The sequence below is a fragment of the Danio rerio genome, chromosome 24, assembly GCF_049306965.1.
Source record: "Danio rerio strain Tuebingen ecotype United States chromosome 24, GRCz12tu, whole genome shotgun sequence".
Taxonomy (NCBI): domain Eukaryota; kingdom Metazoa; phylum Chordata; class Actinopteri; order Cypriniformes; family Danionidae; genus Danio; species Danio rerio.
The window spans coordinates 28,139,262-28,162,335 of NC_133199.1; the positions used below are offsets into that span (position 1 = coordinate 28,139,262).

The window sequence follows — 23,074 nt, forward strand, 5'->3', positions numbered from 1 at the left end:
CACTCTCTCTCTCTCTCTCTCTCTCTCTTTCCAGCCATTTCTCTTTGTCTCCCTCACTGATCCATCAGCGTTCCATCTCCACACAGTGAGATGATGTCATGCTATGTTGGCGTAGCGGCCGAGTTGTCTCTCATCAAAGTTTATGGGCAGAGAGGGTCCTTTATCACTCAGTGTATTGAGACCCAAACAATGCTCCACTATGACAACACACATTATTTATGTTCAAACGAAATTAGATAAAAAAAAAAAAAAAAAAAAAAAAACTCATCATGATTATATTTTGGGTGACTGACTGAAGTAAATTCAGCATCTGGTTGACACCATGGGCGTGTCTCAATGAGCTCCCTGATTAGGGTGTAGGCCATTTTTAAAGGTTATGCTATTAATTACTTACACACACTTTTTTCGTCTTCAGAACACAAATTAAAATATTTCGGTTAAATCGGAGAGCTCTTTCATTCTCTGTAGACAGCAAGGTTTCAGACTCAGATTGAGGTCCAGAAATGTACCAGAAAACAGGCCTTTAGTGGTTCGAGCGGAAGATTATTAAACAAAGAGAATATTTCTGTGTTTAGATAAAGAAAAGACTTTAATCAACAGTTTCTTCCTCTCAGTGTCAGTATATTGTGTTACAACCCTATGGTTGTGATATTTTATCTATCATCTGTCTCTCTGCCTAAAAAGTGTCTTGATTGGCCACTTCAGACTGGTTTCTTGCTCTGGATTGGCTTATAGAATAAAAGTGTAAGTTTTTTTTTATTAAAATACTACATACAGAGTCATATAGAGCCAGATATGAGTTTCTAGGACTTCAACATATTACAGGTACCCTCAGTGAATACAAACTTAACAAATCACTCAGATCATTAGGATCATATAAACTAGAAGTGCCAAGGGTTTTACTTAAAGCAGGGCGAATTCGACTTCATCTACTACCTTGCCTACTTTGCTTGTTTGACACAGATTTTTTGGATTGTCCCTCAAATTTGGTTGCTTGTTTTTGTAAATACTTTGTAAATATTGTATATTATGATAGTAAGGAATCTGATGCCAGTTTATTTGTAAAAGTTTTTGATCTCTGTTTTTGTGTTAGGTAGTTAGGGTAGTTAATTGTATTTTCTTTTCTTTCATTTAAACTCAATAAATTTTGATTTCATATTTTCTTTGTCTTGTCTTATACTTTCATGTTGTGCTCCGTCCTTAGACGGTGCAGGCTCACTCATTGAAAAGCCAACAACGCAATTTAAAGACCTGGTAGCTGGTGGAATTGTTGAGGTTATATAAACTAAAGCTTTACTGTATAGATGCTCTTTTAAAAACATTACAACATTAATGTCTGAATCAGTTCTGTTGTTTTTCATAAGTGCCAGTAAGTAATAATTTTGTTATCACTATCAATGTCCCTATGTGTAGTGAGCAAAACTGTCCTTACCCTACAACATGGGTCTCAAACTGGATTCCTGGAGGGCTGCAGTTCTGCACAGTTTTACTCCAACCCTAATCTAACACAGCTGATCCAACTAATTTAGGTGTTCAAGACTATTTAAGAAATTATTAAGCAGGTGTGAGGTGGTTGACGCTAAACTCTGCAGAGCTTTAGCCCTCCAGGAATTGAGTTTGAGACTATTGCTCTACACAAATTCCTGTAAACAAAACATACTAATTCAAAACAGAAAGTTAGGTAGCTGATTGATGTATATATTGCATAGGCATCGGCCTGTTTTTGAAACTGAACATATAATGCATGCATGGCTTGCCCGTGTGTTTGAATTGTTTTCACACTAATTAGTTTGCCCACAAGGTGTCAGCACTAATGCGGATGTTGTTGCACAAACATAAAAGAAACTGAGACAATACAAGAACAACAAATTACGGAGCGTATACTGAGGCCAGTCAAGCCTTCAATGTTATATAAATACATTTTTTTCTAATTATCTCTTTTATTATCCACAAGGGAATTATTTTAAACCTGAAAGCCTAGAACCACCGTTTTTGTTGTTAATTAAAACAAAAACAAAAAAATCTTAAAAAAAACAATAAATAAATATAATAAATGTAAATTTGCACACATTTACACAAGTAAATAAATAGACTCAGTAATGGGGTAAAAATCTGCAGAAATTTGCATGTGCAGATTCCGTGTGGGGCTATAGGTGTGTTTTGAGAATAAACCAATCAGAGTCTAATCTCCCATTTCCTTTCAAGACTCAGTTGCTTCACACCATGGCACATTGGCTATTTACATGGTGGACTTTGTAAGTGGAAAAACTAAACGCTTCACTAGCGAGAAAACGGTTAAATAGACCATCTGCAGCTTGAGAATGAGAGAATAAGCCTCTTCAGTCTTTTCTTTCACTTTCACTCTCTTTCGTGGATAAGGAAACATGTTGTATGCACAGACATCCAAAAGCCTTAATATAATTTATTTCATTTGATAATCGCAAAGATTGGTTTCAAAACTTTTTCTAAATTCAGTTCTAATTTCCAGCAAACAAATAAATGAACAATAATAATGAAGTGTGGTCAAACCTGACAGGTGGGCAAATCTAAGCTTGTTTTTAATAAAACAAATTTATAAAACAAATACTACTACTACTAATAATAACATTATACAAAAGCAAATTGTCATAAACTGAAAAAAGCCCTCCGAGACGAAGAAGGCATGAAAGCAGTGGTTTTTATATTTATGTAGAAAATAATATTTTTTGACCCCTCAGCTCTCAGCTGGTCTATTGTTCATTCTATTTTTGATTCTCAAAATTGCAATGCGCCAACAATGCGCCTTAACACTCCTCTTATCTAGACGAAAACACCCCAAGTCCACAAAGTGGCGCAAATGAATTTGCTATTTAAACAATGTGGCGGAAAACAGGAAAATTATGGTTTGAAAATTGCAATAAGTCATAGAAACACGTCTTGCGCCTTTTTGTGCCGAGTGTATGATAGGGCCCGATATATGCAAACCTGCTGAAAAAACCCTGCCAAAATATGCAAGTATACACACTTCACAAGCGCAATGTGTTTGCAATGCATGCAGCCTTCAATTTGGAGAATGACAAATGAATCATAATCAATACCAAATCTGCATAATGAGTCATTTGATTGAACTGCCAAAAGCCAAGGCACTTTGAGCACGAACTGTCATCAGAGCGAACATTAATTATTGCCCACAGCATTCTGTTTTCTACTTTATACAACAAAGGCAAAAACCCATTACATGCTCCAAGATTTTCTACAATCACTTGCGTAAAGTCCACCTCCTCGATGAACCCCAATTTCCACCCGTCTCCAGTGTTATCTCTAAAGCCGCCAGAGCCATAAATACCTCTGAGTCCCACGGTGAACGATGTGGATGTGAGGCCAGCGAATCCTCCATCCTGTTCCAGCCCAAATCAGTCTGGCATGGTGTCAGCCTGGGCTCCCTCAGAGCGGCCAGCATCCTGCCATGAGGTCCGGCCAGCCCTGGTATCGTTTTTAACCTCTCTGTCACTTCCTGAATCCCCACAGGCAGATCTATCGTGTGACGTGTCGCCCTCTTAGGCTAGTCCAGTCTGGGGAAACTGTGTCTAGCACCTAAGTTGCGTATTTCCCTGAAGGAAGGTCTGGCGAGATAGATAGAGACCCAAATGGACTACACTTCAGATCTTGCTGTATAGCATGGAGAAGGTTCGGCTCTTCTGTGGAAGCATCCAGAAGTCTACAAAGCTCTGTTTTGCTGAAGAGGAAATAATGGAATCAATTCATGAATCTATGTTTACCTACACTGTATTAAACACATCCAAGCATTCAAGAAGTAGCAGCTCCCGCCTCTTTCCTCGCTCTTGCTGAGCATAATTCACACCTCATCTCAATGCCACCAAGAATGGAAACTGATCCTTCATATTGAGAACGAGATGCTATCGCTTTGGGGGCCAAGCGGAAGATGATAGAAATGCAAGAAGTGGCATTTAAGTTGGACTGTTTCAAACTAGAAATCAGATCCATGAATGAATGGCTGTTGTCTGTTGTCCTGCAGTGTGTGCGAGTGTGATGGAGGCGTTGTGTGCTCGTGGTGTTTTACAGACTGTGATTCAGAGTACAGATGGTGACAATACAGGATGTGCGTGCACTATGTAATCAGTGACTTAAAGAGCACCTGGATGACACATACAAACGCACAACACACACACACTCACAGAGCTAAAGAAAATCACGTCTCTTACTAAACACTGTCATATTTCAAGGTTTTGCATCAATTTGTGATTTCAATATCACACTCGTAGTAGTGCTATCTGGCTGTATATCATCAATGGTGGGACACTAAGTATGAATATATACATATACAGTAAATTTTCATAGTATGTCTGATAATATTTTTTCTTCTGGAGAAAGTCTTGTTTTATTTCGTTTGTTTATGATAGCAGCGCAATATTCTGCAATATCAGAACTCCTACAGCCTCCTCACCCTTCTGTATTATTCCATCAACATAGAGTAACAGCAGTTCAATAAACTCACAACAATTTGACAAATATTGCAGCTGTTGGGCAACAAAATGTACTTTTGAGGCTTTTATAGGCAAAAATGAAGTTGTTTAGACTGCAACTACGCAGTTTATTTATAAGGATAGTGCCTATTTTAAATATTTATAATTTCAGAGATAGTGTGTCAGCAGCCATTAGCCTGTCTTTGAGCAGAGCAAAGATGGCTGACATTATCCATCCACAAGATGGCGACAGAGACTGCATAATACGATTTTAAAGGAGAAAACTCATAATTTCTAACTACAGCAGATCAAAATATTATTAAACTGTTAGGTGACATTCTAAGTCGATCTCTCTCTTTTGTATGTTGTAGTGCTGCATTTATACCATAGTAATTGTATTGTGTTAAGTTTGAGATGGTACTCACATATCAGGAATGTATACATTTTGTGTTGGCCACTCTTTGTACAACCCTGAGTTACTTTTTGATTGGCCATCTGTTTGTTTCTAGTGAGTCTCCTGTTTTCATTACTGCAGACTAGTTCAGTGGACAGAAAGAAGAAGAAAGGCCTCCATGCGTTAAGTGTTATTCCTTATGGCATACACAACAGTAATCTGGTAGTGTTTGCGTTGCTTTGGCTTTTTCTAGGTTAATTATTGTGATCTCCTGATTATAACAGAGAAATACTGGACAATGTCTCTAGACTGAAGGCTGACTAATTTTTTTTTTACATTTTTTAAAAATGTTTTCCATAATAACTTGACCTTTCTGTAATATTTTATTAAAAAAAGACACTCAAGATTACATTAAAACAATAATATTACATATATTAACATCTATCTTATCTCTTTTTATACATTTATGAAGCCTGTTCTCTTACATACAACCAGTACTTTATTAATATATTTTGTATTTATATTTAATTTTATTATTTATATTTATTATTCTATTTTACAACCTGCTTACAAAATTAAACATATTACCCATAGACTCACTTAACACATAATGATGAATAACATTTAAAAAAAAAAAAAACAACAACAATTGAATAATTTTAAAGCCTGTTTTCCCAAGCAAGCTATAAGTGAGCGTCAGATTCTTCCCTTCCTGAGGTACACGTCAGCTCTGGAGTCAAGTGGAAACCCGATCACTGTCCGCAGTGTCCAGAGTACAGCACAGAGTACAGCACTCACCGTCCTGTGTGTGGATCTTTCCGGTGGCCTCTGAAACAGCCTCCGCAGAGCCTTCAGTCTACACTGCAGCACGCGGATCATCGGCTCCCCGAAAACAAGTGTCCAGGGCTTAGTGGCCGCCATACCGCTCCTGCCCCACAAGTCCAGAGAAACACGTCCAACTGAGCCAATATATGCCAAAAGTTGTAAGGAAGATGACAGTCAGAGGGAGGGAAGCCCAAGTTCTGAAGGAGGTACTGTTTAAGCCAAACTGGGAGATTCCCCTCTGAAAAGTCACCAATGGCTGGAGATCCCCATACACGCTCACAGCTGACCAGTCACAAACACACACATACACACAAATGTGCGCTCAGGATGTTGAGCTGCGGCTGAGATTAACAGCACCTGTTGTGTAAAGTCCAGTGGTGCAGTGGAAGAATGATCTGTCGCCTTCACACTGAGAGCAGAGGTGTGCTGAACACACACTGAGCCTTTAATTAAATCCATGCACAAAACACCACCACTGCTATGCAAAACTAAATCAATGGGGATGGTTGGCATGTATTATGATGTTTCTGTTTAATGATAGAAATAGCTAACATTTTAAAGCTGTAAAACCCAACAGTCAACTTTATCAAATGAAATGAGTGTAGCTAACTCAAAATTTACTGAAAGTTAATTCTACTCATTTGAAAAAAGTTTTGAACTCAGTGTTAAAGGTAAAGAGTGAATTAAATACCTCATTACTTCAACTTAAATGCAGTAAGTTCACAGTACTCAAATAGATTTGTTTTTTAACACAAGTGGTTTGGTGCAATCAGTTTCCTCAAACGGTGTTTTCTTAACTTATTGGGTTTTATGGTACTTAGTTGATTTAAGTTCTCTTCATTTATTGGGTTTTACTGTGCTCAAATTGCTTCATTTACTCAAATGGATTAAGTTCACAGTACTCATTATTAGGATTAGTTTTTGAACTTAAATGGTTTGTTGCAATCGGTTTCCTCAAATGGTATGAAACTTTTTGGGTTTTACAGTGCTGTATACACGTATTATTCCTTAATCAGTAATTGAGTGCCACATCACTGTAAAAAACACTGGGTTCCACATAATCGATTTGTGTTGGCACTATATCAAGGAATTAACTTATTAGTTTTTACAAAGTTGGAAGTAGATTTAACATAAAGCAATTAAGTTTTGCCCAAAAAGCTCAAAAATGTGTTTTTTTTTAGCTCATTTTAAATAAGTAGTTTGAAGGAACAGCATTCACAATTTTGAGAATGCAGCATTTGTATTTTTTGGGATTCTACAAGATTTTGCAATGTTTTAAACTTTTAGCTTTTATGTTCATGTTTACATTTATATGTATTTGTACAGACTCAAAACCCTCCATTAGAGAAAATCTAATTTCTTCAGTCAATGTTTTTTATGAACTTGAGGCAAAAGGTTGTAAGCAATATTTCATTTTTAATTGAATTTTTTTTCATTATTTGACGAAAACAGGCAAAAAAATTGCAAAAGCGGATTTGCACATGCCCTTAATGCTTTTGTGCCATGCTTGTCAGACTTTGCGCCTAGATCATAAAAACGGAGCCCAATGTTTTATATAAATTTGAGGCAATGGTAGTAAACAATAGTTAAACTAATTTTTTTAATGTATTTGATGTAAACAGGCTATATATATATATATATATATATATATATATATATATATATATATATATATATATATATATATATATATATATATGTATGTATGTATGTATGTATGTATGTATGTATGTATGCATGTATGTATGTATGTATATGTATATGTTTATGTATATGTATATGTTTATATTTTATAATTAAATTTTTTCTTTTGATATACAAGTTTTACAGACAAATGTTTTTGAATAGCCACAAAAAAAAAAGATTTGTTTTAGAACTGTTGCATCTCTAGAAAATCTTAAAGGGTCAACTTTTTTGAGATGATGACAGAAATTTATATGTGCCACGTTGCTAAAAATACTATTGGGACACATGTTTCACTAACAAGTGAAAATTGACTGCTTTTGCGTTGTTTAAAGCAAATTTGTTGTTATGGTTTAAAAATTAGTCACAGCGAAAGGGTCACTGCGTAAATTCCAGACTTAACTAAAGATTTTTTTAGTATCACTGACAACCTCTTTAAGTCATAGAACAGCTTTTTCACAAAAGTTGAGTAAATGAGAAAAGAACTAAAGGAAACTGGTAATTAAATATATTTTTAAAAGGTATAATTAATATCAAATATTGTAATATATATTAATCATTTAACACACAAATTTAGATTAGTTATATATGCACATAACTTAAGATATTTTATTTAAATATGTTTTCATATTTTTTATGTCTAAAAATGAAATCAAATGTATTTTATATTGTATCATTATTTTCACACAGAAAAACACGAGTACAAACTGGGGCAACCTGATCAAAAACTGATTTGGAAAAAAGAAAATGAGTATTATCCATTGTTCAAAGTCCAAATTTCATAGATTCCAAATACTCAATACAAGGGGGAAATTCTCCAAACATTGTCTGAATAATGAGTCAGACCAATATATCAGTTCATCATAGGAAAGCCAATTTCCTTTTTACACCATTAATTACTCAAGAGGACATTGCCGAGGGACAATACCGGCTTATGGGATTCTCCAAAGAGGAACATACAATCCACCCCAACTCTATTTTCCACCTCTCCATGCTCGCAGATCCTGTCAGCTGCATGTATGGAATTCTGGGAGTCAGTTTCACTAAAGCCGCTTGCGCAACACAATTAACAGCTCGGATGGCCCTTGAAGTCAGAAAGGCGAACACTTTGCTCCATAAACAGGACGCCGCACTCACTGTTTTCCACTTAGATGACACAAGCTCATCCGACAGCTCCGAAAAGAGTGCATTATCATCGTACGAAGAGGGTTTCCTATTACGATAAGTCAGGTGCCAGTAAACAGAAGCAGAGTGAGGCGAACTCTGTCCGATTTGGACGGCTCTGTGAGTTTTGTGTGCGTGTGTGAGGTTATGCAACTCAATGGAGCAGGTTTCTGACCTCAGAGAGACAGCTGGGAGATCTTTGAGGATCCAGTTTCTCTCATTGTACTGATGAATCTCAAGGTCAGTCGCAGTGAATGACACGAGTGAGAGGTTGACAGAACGGATAAACCAGACAGCTTGATTATGAGATGAAAAAAGTCCATAAAGACATCAGGGGGTGACGCATTGTGGGAACTCAGAGTAGATGAATACAGTAAAGCAGTGGTCCTCAACCACCGGGCTGCAAACTGGTACCGGTTCAAGGATCAATTGGTACCTGGCCACACAAGAAATCATTAAATATTTCTGTTTTATATATTATCGGAGTCTGAACGTTCTTTTAATTTGAAAAATCTTTTATTTTGAAAAATGATTGTAATCTCTCGCTTACAACTCAGTCACTTCAGCACCAAAATTTGACCCACAAGCAGCAAAATGAGTAAGAAGTTTCTTTGCTAAGTGGAAAAGGCCCAGCGAAGGACCTGGGAACTGTCAAGTAATGAATCTGCAATCCATTTGTCAACAAATCAGGTGAATCCAGCATGTCTGTGCAAGATCAACTGCTAAAGATAGCAAATGATGGCGGACTCTAAAAAAGGGGCTGTTCGGATATTACATCATCTCTAGAGTCCACGCAAGAAAGTTATTTCCAATGGACATGGGTGCCATATAGACGCACCATGCCACAAGCACACCGCAAGTCACGTGACCACACCGATCAGCTTCAGCTTGTATGGATTATACACATTTCGGTACACTAATTATATCAGACATACTCCCAAACATATTGCATTGCTTTGTAAGATTCTCCGTAAATAAAACTTCAGAGTGACAGCAATGTTTTGCCAGCTTGACATCCTATGAGAAAACGATTGATGGTCGCCTACCAATCTATGAACCTAATCACTACCCCTCCCCCTGGTCCACAGTAAAATTGTCAAGCATTGAGCAGTCTGCAGTGGAAGAAAGGTTGGGGACCACTGCAATAAAGCACTAAAGTAAAGCACGAAATAAGGTCTGAGAGCATAAAGATAACATTAAATAGATTCATGTTGAGCAGTGGCGCACATGGGCAAGACAAGTTTGTATTTAGTTTGCAACTTTTGCTCACAACATTAGCCTTCAAATTTTTTTTGTAAATCAATTTAAAAATATATATATTTTATTATTATTAAATCTTTTATCTTTAAGTCCTATTAGCGGTGTTGTATTTTGAAAATGACATTTAAAATTTTTTGAATTATTTTTATAGGGTCTTCACCTTTATTGGACAGGACAGTAGAGAGTATTGACAGGAAATTGTGGGGAGCAGAGAGAGGGGAAGAATTGAGATAGGACTGCGAGGCAGGAATCGAACTCGGGTCATCGTGAGCACCAGAGTGCATGTGTCGACGCACTAACTACTATACCACTGGGGCCGACAAAATGACATTTAAGAGTAGGGTTATAAACAAGTAAGTATTGCAATTTTTATTGCTAAATTGAGTTAATGTCAAATTTTTTAACATTTTGTAAGAATTATAAATTTAGGTACAAATTTTTGTAATTTTGTTGTGTTTGTTATTATTTTATTGATCAAAAATACAGTACAAATTGTAAAATTGTGAAATGTTATTGCACTATAAAATAACTGTTCAAGAGTAGTTCATAATTTCAGTCATTTTTAAGATGAATTTTCAGCTATAGAGTCTTCAGTCACATGATTCTTTAGAAACCACTATATTATTAATCATCAATAATATTATTATTATTGGTAATAGTAATAAAACAATAATGACTGGAGTAATTAAATAATTTGAATTTTTTTTCAATTTAACAACATAAAAATAGTGGACCAATTGGAGCGGTTTATTGGAGCGGTTTTGAGACCGACTGCAACTTGACATAAGAGTGCGGTCCCCCCGCCCACCAATATTGATTGACAGGCATGCATTACCATATCCTCAGTTTGTTGTTTCACGTCCGCCATTTTCAGCGTGTGAGTCAAAGCAATGTCACCAAACAAACATCCTTGCAAATTGGGCGCTCTTGAAAAATGAGCGCTCTTATCATCGCCACTGTTTGCAACTTTAGGTGGGTTTGCGAAAATACTTTTCATTGCGTCTTCCTTAAACTTCAGCCGTTTGCATTTTCCGGGGTTACAGAAGCTCCCTGTCATCTTAACTAGGTGCGGCTGGACAGTGTGAGCGTGTTGCCTCGCGTGCGCGTTCCCTCCATTGGAAATAACGGACCTGCTTAGTTATAGCCTCAGTCAAATTTAATCCAGTGTGCGTGGTTATTAGTCTCGGTGTACAAGCTCGGAACCTTAAACTAGCACACAGTTTGCAAAACTTTGTTTAGTTGATGCAGTTTTGTTCCATGCAGAAACACGGTGTTGAGAAACCTTTATGATTAATTAACCGTGACGAATTAAAGCATGATTAATAGTGAAACCGGTTAATCATTACATCCCTATACAGATGATGCATGCATCGTTACATAGCGGCTGTAAAACTATACAAAGACACAAATGATTTTGCAACTACCACTGTGACACATTCTGGCACATTATTGGTTCCTCAACAATAGTATCTGCTTGGTCTATGTCAAAGTATACATGTACGGCTGAATGCTGGTCCTCTCACTCATGTTGCTTCTCTCTGTCTGCCTGTCTGTTGCCATACACAAAGCTGGGGAGCTCTTGGCCCCACCCCCTTGTTAAGTTGAGCGGAAAGTAGAAAACAATTTTCATGTGAAGCAACATGCCCCCAAAACAACGAGCTGTGTACACGCCCCCAGAATGACACTTTTTAACACATTATAATAAAAAAATTTAAATTGTGTTTTGAACTGAACCTAAACTGGCACACTCAGAAGAACCATAATATTGATGTTAAATCTTAAAAAAGGGGTAAACTAGGTCTGTTTAATTTGCATCATCTAACCAATCAAGTTTAAGCATATATATGTAGATCGCTTAGAGCACAATAACTAATCACCTGTTTTAATAAAGCAGAACTTTCACTTCCAAGTGCAAAAACACGCTTATGGAAGAGCAAATGGAAGACTTGTAATCTCTAGCAAGGCCACCAAGAATAATTTTTTTTCATGCATGTTACTTTGTAAAATTTTTGTTTACTTGTGGTAAGATAAGAAATATTAAATAAACAATACAAATATGACCAGCAAGATTGCACTTTACTTGTATTACATTAGTGCATAAATAAATCTCCATATATTTTTTCCCATGAATTATTGAATCTTCTCAACAAATGTCAGATTGTTGTAAACTTTAATTTCATGGTTGACTGTCATGGTGAAAAATACGACTATTCGTTTTGAGCAGTGTAGCTCACACAATGACAAATACACTATGATTTGGTGGCTTTGGCCCAATTACTGACCCGATAATTAGATTTTGACGCATGAATGAAATGTTTTTTGGGAAGTAAGTCTGTTTAAAAAAATGTGCCAACGAAAATAAGAATACTGCAAATAATGCAAAGTATTTACTGACATGAACAATGTATTTATTACAGATTTATTCATCTTTGTTAATGTTATTTAATGAAAATAAAATTCTTCAGTGTCCTTGCTAACTCATCTTGCATGAATTAATGTTTGGATTTAAATACTGTGTTAATCAGTCAGTGTTGTGCTATGATTACTATAATTATAAGTATAGTTAATTCTTTGTTCATGCTAGCAAAAACATCACTAACATAGGGTGTTAGTAACCCAAAATTGTGACCCAAATTACAATAACAATTTTCGTTTGGTGGTTTCAGTTAACTATAATAACCCTGCCAAGCACAAGCAATTACACATTCCATCGATAACATATCCATCGATCCTTATTCTAAAGAAAAATTGCAATGTGTGGATTTTTATGAAGGACTAAACAATTTCTACATGAAGCAAATGGAAGAGAGATGAAGGCATAATTTATTCATACATTTCCGAGAGGGGGACAGGAAGATCAATAGAGCTTATCAATTATAAGTGAGCTACTGTCCAGAACCATGGTCCCACTCAAAGCTTTGGCTTACAGAACTGAACCTCCTTTAATACTTAAGCGGACTGAAAGACTAATCTAAAAACACAATGAGGACACACACGAATCTGAGCATGCAGTTTGGGTTTCTGAGGTTGTCAGAGGTCAGTGTTTTGAACTGAGTCATGACGAGTCAAAAACAAAAACCTGATTATCTGCTTTCCAGGCTCCTCTGGGAGGTTCACAATCACAATAATGCAGACTGGGTTATATTTTTTCAAATATTTCCTCTGGGCGTTGTGTCCAACTCAACAATCTCAACTTCCTGATGATTTCTGTGCTATTTGTGAATCTTAAATGCCAAGAGACCAATAGAAAAGAGACCAAAGAAAACATAAAAGAAAAAGAAAGAAAGAAAAAGAAAGAAAGAAAGAAAGAAGAGAAGAAATGAAGGCACTGTCTTTCTAGCCAATACAGAGAAATCAAAATGTCAATCTGATTCATCTGATCTTGACAGATGTCAGAAAGACAAGACTCGTGTGCACACATTCTCTCTCTCGCGAGCACAAACGCATGCACACCAAGTAGACAATCAAGAATGAATAGCTGAGTTTCCATAACACTGTTAATGTGCATTTTGAAGCATTAAATCACTTGTTTTTTGTTATGAAGCTGGATGACTATTATACTCCCTATGCTAAAAAAACTCTTTCAGATGGGGTGCTAGTGTCTGGGATGCACAAGAAAAGAAACCAAAAAGCTACTCTTGCGACATCCTTAAGCCTGGTTTATACTCAATGTGTCCACTAGTTCGTTTGAGTGTGTGTGGTGAATGTGATGTCATCGACGTGTTTGCGGAGGTTCGCTTTGGCTGCGCGCAACATGTTTTTGGCTGACTGAGCTCATGATTTTTTTTTGAGACTCAAGCGAAACTTTCGCATGGTGCTGCGTTTGATTTGAGTTGAAAATAAACCACTTTGAAGACATTTTGTCTGAAACAGGCACGACTCTACAGAAACCTTTATGAATTGTGATCATGGAGATAACCAGATGATCAATAATTCTTGACTAGAAATTGCAACAGCCGTGGGAAAGAAGAAAAGTTTTCGTTAAAAAGTTAGGAAAAACCAGAAGGATAAGTTTGTTAAAGCCAAAAGAGGCTGTGGCAAAAGTGGAGACCCGGTTACACAATTACAAAACATGTTTTTTCACCAGTCAAAGGTTTTACACTTGTGTATATTTTACAATTTTGAATTTAAAACACTTTAATAGTTACAAAACTAACAACTTTTTTTTGCCATAATAAAAAATATAGTTCTAGAGCAGGGGTGGCCAACCCTGTTCCTGGAGAGCCACATTCCTGCAGATTTCAGTTGCTCCCATATCAAACACACCTGAACCAATTAATTAGGACCTGAACACCACGTGATAATTACAGGCAGGTGTGTTTGATATGGGTTGCAACTGAAATCTGCAGGAAGGTGGCTCTCCAGGAACAGGGTTGGCCACCCCTGTTCTAGAGCAACTCATGATCTGTTGTCATTAATATTTTAATAAACTTTAATAGGCAAAACTGTCCGAGATATGAACAAAAGTGATGCATCAAAGTTTGATTTAAAAAATCTTGAATGGTTAGAAAAAATCCCTACAATCATTGAAATAATTTATTAAAAAAATAATAACATTTGTTTAAAAATATTGAATGATATTAATGATATGGCGTAGTTTCGAAAACTTTCTACTTCTCTGTTTATCCGTCTGACTTTACAGTCAGTTTCTTTTGACCCCCTCCTGTCGTTTTAAAGAACATCACAACGCCGAATGTGCCACATCCGTTTCGTGAGGTGCGTGTACAGTCAGCGGAGATGCGTGATGCGGTGCCAGGCAAAAGTATAAATCCAGCTTTACGCCTCTTTCACAGAGGGCGTCAGCGTCAACGCTTCCTATACACTTTCAATGGGTGACATCAAGCAATGCTGAACTGAATTGTGGATCCGTCAATACTGCTTTAGCGGCGTTGCCCGCTGCAGAAGTTGGGGATTTCTCAAATTTTCGAGCTCCAACGGAAGCGTCAGCCAATCAGATCACTTTAAGCATTTACCCCAGCTCAAACAGTAGCCGATTGCAGACTAATTTCATTGGCTGATGCTGCTATGACAATCACGTCAGCCCTTTTCTCAGAGGATGACAAATGACAAACCATTGCTGCAGCTTTAATACAAGTTTATAGAGAAAAGTAAAAAGCACTGCAGTGTTTGGATGCGCTTTGTTTGTCTCAGGTAATTAGTCTACCGTTGTTACTGAAATGTGTATATCCCATACAAAGTGTGAAGCAGATTGGCTACCCCTACTTAAATAGATCGCGGTGTGCTCGCAGCATTCAGTTGAGATGTTTATGCGCATTGTGCAAGTCAGGCGTCTCCATTGGAAATAACAAACTTACACCCTAAGCTTATTGGCTTATTGCTTTTTAAGGCACACACACAGCAGCCACATTTAATAAAACTAGAGTTTCATATCGAACCTTCATACCAAACTTTTTTTTAAAAATAGATATTAACAATGGTGTTTGGTCAATATATACTAATACCGATTTTAATCAGCCAGCCCTATGTCCTATTTGTATTTAAGAAAGTATTTTAGAAAAAAAACAGTAAGTATATTAAATGCATTAACTTTATTGTATAAAAAAAAATCAAATAAAAGGTCAAAACATGACTGAAAAAAATGTATTCAGTCTTACAGAAATATGTGTAAAGTTATTTAGAACAAGACACATCCTAATGCACAAAACAAAACACTAAATACACAGATATATCACAGTTGTTTTGATATATGAACATCCCCTTTTGTCTCTGACCCATATACACACTGTACAACAAAACCAGGTCTCGATCACAAACACCCAAATGCTGGTCTACATAAAGCAACTGTCAATGTCCCCATTAAAATTGCTTCTCTGAGGCCTTTTTCTGAAGCCAAGTCCACTAATTGCTAGGTTCAGTCCATGCTGAACTTTCACTCTCGAGGGCAAATCCTTTACTCATTAGAGAAAGACCTAACAAAAGAACACATAACACAAACTCCAAAATAGAATTAGAAGAAAGTGAGGCCCCTGATAAAGCAGAGCAAATCCAAGGGAGATTCCCTTATGCTTGTGAAAAATGAATGTTTCAGCAATTTGATGTGGTTCTTCCTGCATGAAGCACCAACGAGCAAGAATCCCCCACAAAAAATACACTACATTGTTCCATCTACATCCTCAATACATCAACAGTTTCCGCCTTCAAGCCTCTTTCCATATACATAAGAAACGTTTATTAAAATGCCACTATTGTGCTATTTTAAGTCTCTAGTTTTCTTTTGGGGGTCTCATACAATAGATTTGCATGCATCCAAGGTCACATACGTTTGAGATCAACTCATTTCTCATCATCTCAAACAATCAACTAATAGATTTGCACTGTATAAATTGCTCCTTTTCAAGAGCTTACTCTGATTGGTCAACTGACCAAGTCTGTTGTGATTGGTCAATCGCTTACAGCACGTGTGAGAAACCAAACACCCAATACCAAGAATTCCAGCTCTGAAGGCTTCATCAATACTCAATATTGTGTTAATATAAAAGTAAATATAATACTAAATGTTTTTTTACCTCATGCACATTTATTGCTCAAGTTGATTTTTTTAACTTGTGTGCACGATGCGAATGTGGTGGATTCTCTAGTTCATTTCTCTTTGTGTGTTTGTATTGACTTTGTGTTTAATCTACTTGTCAAATAAGGGCCGGGACGATAAATGATATTATATTGAATCACGATAAAATTTGTGTCAATAACAATGATTGTAGAAAATTACTTTTTTACTCTATATTGATCTAAGAGCCAATCACACAGCAGAAATGTATATCAATAAGAAGCTAATAGTGTGTTAAAAAGAAACATAGCGAATTTTTGGTCAGCGAAAATTTATCGGCCAAAAATGTTGTTATTAATGGGCCCTCCTATTTTTGTGAATTCAGTCATTGTTGGAGTACTCTTCTAAATCTGGAAGCATTTACAACTTATATCGAAATATATATTGTTATCGTTCAATATGGAAAATAATTATCTCAACTGCATTTTTGTTATATTGCCCAGCCCTATGTCAAATACTTAAAGTCCGCTTGAAATCCAATAAAATTTTCCATCTGTATTTGGATAGCTCACATTGTTAGTCTTAATGTGAACAGTTGATCATTGCAGGTTAATCCACTGAAAAAAATAGTTTGTTTTGATAATCTTCAATTAAATTCTGCTGATTTGTTTCAGTTTAGATTGACGCCGATTCTTCTGTTGTTGTCAACATGAGGGCTTCTATAGCAACTGCATATAATACTCTCTTTTAAGGTTAGTAACAAACTCAATATTCAGTTTCAGTTGGAAGTACATCAACGTAATCCTCCTGTTCACACAGACTTTAAATTCACAAGTGGTGTGAAGCCAGCATAAGACAGTAAAGAAAGCATTGATTTCAGGATTTAATTATAAGCCAGAGTTTAATGAAACTGGAAGAACTAATTAATCACCCCAAAGTCAGTCAATCAAAGAAAAGCAGGACATTTCACAGTGGTAAAATTGAGATATTTCTATATACAGTGCTCAGCCATAAATAAGTACACCTCTCACAGATCTCTCTTTTAAATGAATATTTTCTATAGGATGCTATACAATAATATATTTGTGTGTGTAGTCAGTACCAAAGCCAGAACTAGAGCTAATTTAACAAAATAACTTAAGAACACGTTTCAAAAAATGTGGATATCTAAATTAAAGTTAGAGATAAATATTATACAACATTTAATAGAGGAATAAAAAGAAACATACAAAATATAAAATTTAGTTGAAATATTGTTATTTGCACCACAGCGGAATGAACCGCCAATTACTCTGGCATATGTTTTACAGAGAGGATGCCCATCCAGCACTGGGAAACACCCATACACTCCCTCATTCACACACACTCTCATACACTATGGCCAATTTTTGTTTTCCTCATTTTACCTATACTGAATGTCTTTAGACTTTGATAAAACCAAAGCATTTCATTTCATTTTAAGTTCAAATTCAAACCTTTTTTTTAATGAGAAACCTTTAAAACTTTGCTGAACTTTGATTTTCAAAAATACACTGCTACCTTATACACTGCATGACAAGTAGAAAAATCTCAATAGTGGCAGTTTTAACGTCTCTCCGCTTAACCTAAAGAAAGGACATGTGAGCTGCAAAACACGACAACATTTACCATTAAACTCATTAATATTTCAAACGGACAACAACAAAGAGCTCCTACCCGTGTGTTTCTCTGCCTGATCCGCAGGGGAAACATTTTCAGCATGGTCCTGTCTACATGTCAGTCACTCTGCTGTGGACGGTTAAACCAGAACCCTCATCCAGCATAGCAGGAGTGGTCATTTAGACTGTTGTACAGTGGAACATGCATACAAAAGACAAACGAAAGGAAATGCCTGCCCAGGAAGGGCCTACAGCTGCAGGTCAGCAGCGAGATTAGAGCATGTCCTGCTCTGCTTTCCTAGGCAACACCTGCACAGGAAGAGGCACATCTGTCCAAAGAGAGCATCACTACTGTATATCAGCCAGGAACATATATTACAATTGGGGATGCACAATATATTGATATCTGGTCTGGATTAAAACATTTTTGAGGCCTGAGACTGTATAGTTATTTTAAAAGCATTCATGCATAAGAAAGTGCAACATTTGTAACTTTAACAACAATTAATTTAATTGAATTATTTTTATTTTACTGTACCTGAATACTGTTAAGACTCGGAAAAATGGTGATACATTTTATTTCAATTGCATCTTTCTTTATTAAAGGTCTCTATGCTTGTAGATTGGTTATTAGATTTTATGCAGATGCACTTCCCTATAGAATCAAAGCAATCAATCTAAAATTATTCATGATTTCCAAATAGCGATATATTCAAGTCATGTGGTGAAAATGTAATCGAATGGCAAAATATAAATTGCAGAATAACAAAATAATCCCAATGTTAGCTTTTTCCAATATCGTACATCCCTAATGCAAAGCAAGTCTTGGTTTCTAGTCAGCAGGTTTGGAGCAAATCTTTCACAGCAAAAAGATAATTATGCACAAACGTGTTGTAAAAATGTGAAGACGATTATGGGAGAAATCTCTGAAAATTAGCAGATCTCCACCAGCTGGGGTTTAACTCATTTTTAGAATGTTTTCTGAAGGATCATGTGAAACTGAAAACCTTCTGTAAGCTAAGAAAATATTACATGCTATTTCCTCTATGCTAATGAAGGACTACTGAGACATTCCAAGCACGGGATGGGTCCTCCTGGCGTGGCAGAGTTCCTCACACCTCCAATTTGCTTACAGAAACCATGTGCTTTTTTTAACCATACAAAAATTCATCTGCTCGTGATCTTCTCTCATATAACTTTGTCATGTTTGGTGTCATTTGACAGGTGATGTAATAATGAAATCAACATTGATGTTTTTCAAATTACAATCTATTTACTATTGTTGAGTCATGGCCTGAGGAGAGTTTATCTCCTCAACTTTGCTTTTTGCAAAAAGGTTTCACTGTCTTTGTTACACAGCAGTTCACTTTTTACAGCCATGTTTCTCTAAGTTAGTTTGTTTTATTCAACTGTCTATATATTTGAACCAAGTGGCAACCTCCTGTTCTTCCTCATAGAGCTAATATGGAAGTAACTGAAACTGCAATTCATTGACTTTCCTTTGAGGGCTGGCTCCAGGAAGTCCAGATGTTCGCTGACTGAAATGCTAAATTGGCCAATTTTTACAGCTGATAAAAACATGTTTACAGCCTAATACAAAAGATGGTTTGGTTCATATAGCTAATAATACCCTTCATGACACCTGTGAGGGGGGTGATTTTTTTTTAACTCATCTGTTTTGTTTTGTTTTTATTAAGTTATATTAAGTCTGCATAATTAAGGGAGTGGCCACTTGAGTGACAGCTAGGTCTCGCTGGTCACCATCATGTTATTGCGACTGATTACCTGCTGAACTCGGCATGTATAATGGATTTTTGTTTTGTTTTATGTGGCTTTACACAATCAATTGCCGTTTGGAATGATTTCCTACAATTATCAGATAATATGGCAAGCTTTGTGCACTTAAATGTGCTCAAAAACCATTCAAGTTGCCTCCATTTACCAGGTGAGTGAAACTGTACACTTACTGTATATACCATCTCTATAAATGTATTTGTTTTATTCAAGATCATTTATCATTTTCTTAAGAACTTGAATGCACTCCAGAATCTGACAGATTGATTAGTTGTAGGCTCTAGAACAGTCATCTGAAATGTTGTCATACAGTATTATGCCTGGATTTCATAAATAGCTTTGCATTTACTAAAACAGACTACATTTATGTCTTATTTTGAAGTCATTTGGATTTTCCTTCTGTAGACAAAAGTCATAAGAATAAAGTGTACCATCAAGCACATGTGGTCAGAACACAAACGAGTCGCAGGTAATGAAGTATTAATCGTTTCTAAAAGAAAAAAAAAGCCTGTCTAAGCTAAATGCTAGCAGGCATCTGTAAATCCTCTCACGGTCCGCCCTGTTGCCCTTGTTTGGTATCCACCGGTCATTATGGTGACGAGTGAACAAAACGTCAACGGTTGGCCCCGCCTACTTGTAGCTTCATTTGCGCTCTTCAGAAACCTATGTGTGACGTCACGGACACTATACGTCCATATCTTTTACAGTCTATTAATTAAACAGGTAACTTAATAAACAACTTTGCCTGCTTTAAGGCGTTTAGATTCTTTCTCTTTATCAATCATGATAACAACTTTAATGGATTAATTACAATAGATTCAAATAAATAATTGATTTAAACAACTGCTTTCTGTTTTAGATTAATGGTTCAGAATAGCAGCGTAAGCTTCAAGCCTCAAACTTCAATGATCTGAAATAAAAACTACCATCTCAAATGTAATATATTTTAAAAATAAATAGCAGTGTGCTTTTAAAAATATAAACATTTTCAAAATTCAGGATACATAAAATTATTTATTAAATTAAATATTAAATTTATTGGGAGAATTATAAAAAAGTTAACATTAAAAATATATTAACATCTTCTGAATAGTAATCAACATAAAAATATATATTAGTAAATTAAATTCACCTTCAATTTAACAATTGAATATTCTTAAAATTTTAGGATGAGATATTTATGTAGGATTTTTTAAAGGTATTTTCAGTTTTCCATTTAATTTTAGTTAAATTTACACATGAGCAACATAGTAATAACGGAAATAACGGAACGTAATAATGTACTGTATACCAATACTAAAATGCATATGTCTGGGACAGCCCTTTTTTATCCATATTTCCTGTAGGAATGTCAAATGAGATAATAAGATAAATGTCAAGAAATATGAGCCACTGCAGATCTTCTCCAGCTGCGAGTGAATCCACAAACCAGGTCATGTGGCGCCAGATCGAGTTCAAAGTTGGGCGTTATTTTTTCATCTGCTTCAACCGACTTCCTGTGCTGAATGACAGAGCAGGAACCCTCCCATCAGCCCCCTGCTCTTGGAAAGCTCTCAGGAAGTCAGAGAGCATTACGTCACTCTCAGATCCTGACCTCACAGAGATGTCAAATCCTCCTCCAGCACGTGGAAATGAGCCAACACTGCCTCCCAACACGCTCTCAGATGTGGAAAAACATCATCCCTGTCTCTTGCTCGCCTCGCAGGGAAATGCGACATCAACTCTGCTGGTTCTTTATGTTTGAGAATAATGAACAGCACAGAGAGTGCAGAGCTGTGAAGTAGGTTAGGCATAGAATCACTAGCTTAGTGATCCAAAGATAAAATGTTTTACCTTTAATGGTAGCTGCATTTAGCAAAAAGAGTAGATTTTTTGTTTGTTTGTTTAGATGCTGGCTCTCAAACAACATCATGCAATATTTAATATAAAAGAAAGTTTGTAAAAAAAAAATCTAAATAAAATATATAAAAAATTTTTTAATAGTTTAACAGTAGTTGTATTATACAAGTGAGTATATGTGATAAATATGTTATAAAATGTGCACAGAGACTATTTAGAAAAGCTGATAATAAAAGAACAAATAACTAACTTGGCGTATTAGATATATTTGAAATAAATGTATGAAATAAAGTGAGGTAAATTTACAAGGAGCTTAAAAAACACAAAAGCCATTTACAAAAGCTAATAATAACAGTTATATTAATATGAATAACTAATTAATAACAATTAAAACTATTAACAATATATAACGTTAAATTGTCAACAAAAATAAAAATCGAAGACAAATTCACACACCGGCCACTTTATTAGGTACACCCGTCCAACTGCACAAACTCAAATGCCAAACGCATGGCATCAACTCAAAGCATTTAGGCATGTAGACGTGGTCAATACAATGTGCTGCAGTTCAAACCGAGCATCAGAATGGGGAAGAAAGGTGATTTAAGTGTTTTTGAATGTTGGTGCCAGACGGGCTGGTCTGAGTATTTTAGAAACTGCTTATCTACTGGGATTTTCATGCACAACCATCTCTAGGGTGTACAGAGAATGGTCCAAAAAACAAAAAGAAAAAAAGTTCTGAAAGCAAGGGGGTCAAAGCTGGTACTAGTAAGGTGTACCTGATAAAGTGGCTGGTGAGTGTATATTTATAAATGAACAGACATTTTTTTTAAATGTTAATGTAAATAAAACTAACCCAAAACTGTCCAAAGGTTTTACAATTTTAATAAATATTTTATAAGTCTCGTATAATATGCTGATTTTGAATACATTTCATATTATTATAATTTTTTTATATGTTATATAGCTTTTGTGCTGCTTGATATTCAGATGAAACATTTCCTTTTTGTTGAAGTCTTTACTGCCACTATAATGTCATTATTTTTGCTGTATAAACACTTTAATATCTTAAAAACATATAAAATGTGTAAGCAAATCAAATATACACATTTTAACAAATGTAAACATAAATAAGCATAACCTAAAATATGTATATTAAACACTATATAGACATTTTATAGCCTTGCTTTTCTTAGGGTGCTTTCACATCTGTAGTTCGCTTCATTTGGTCCGGACCAAGGGTAATAAATTATACATTGTTGCATCTTATGCCGTCTTTGGGTCGTTTTCACACCACACTGCTGGCTTTGTTCCGAACTAGTTGAAACGAACTAAAATGCAATCATCTGACAAAATCCACATCTCTCATTGGCCAGATGTTGTTGAACATATTTCCTAAACTGCTCATTGATTGGTCAGAATTCACGTGCGGGAAAATGCCAGTGAACTCCCGCAGGTAAAAAAAACCTTTTATTCTGGAGGGACGACTGCGCTGGCTGATTGTATC

The 23,074-nt window shown here is 35.9% G+C and overlaps 1 protein-coding gene across 8 annotated transcripts in view; it reads right to left on the minus strand.

The window, feature by feature from the left end:
• The window catches only part of rps6ka3b (ribosomal protein S6 kinase, polypeptide 3b), a 90,977-nt gene that overhangs the window by 37,211 nt on the left and 30,692 nt on the right, over positions 1–23,074 (minus strand). For 3 of the 8 annotated variants that reach the window (XR_012399048.1, XR_012399047.1, XM_021470093.3), the window contains exon 1: positions 17,993–18,108. The exons of 4 other annotated variants lie outside the window; for them this stretch is intronic. Coding sequence is in view for 2 of the 4 variants with exons in the window: in XM_021470093.3 (XP_021325768.1) it covers positions 17,993–18,037 (45 nt within the window). In the remaining 2 variants the exon portion in view is untranslated. Of the gene's footprint in view, positions 1–5,655; positions 6,111–17,992; positions 18,109–23,074 lie in introns of those variants that run through there. One more of the 8 variants, XM_068216996.2, reaches the window with a different exon arrangement.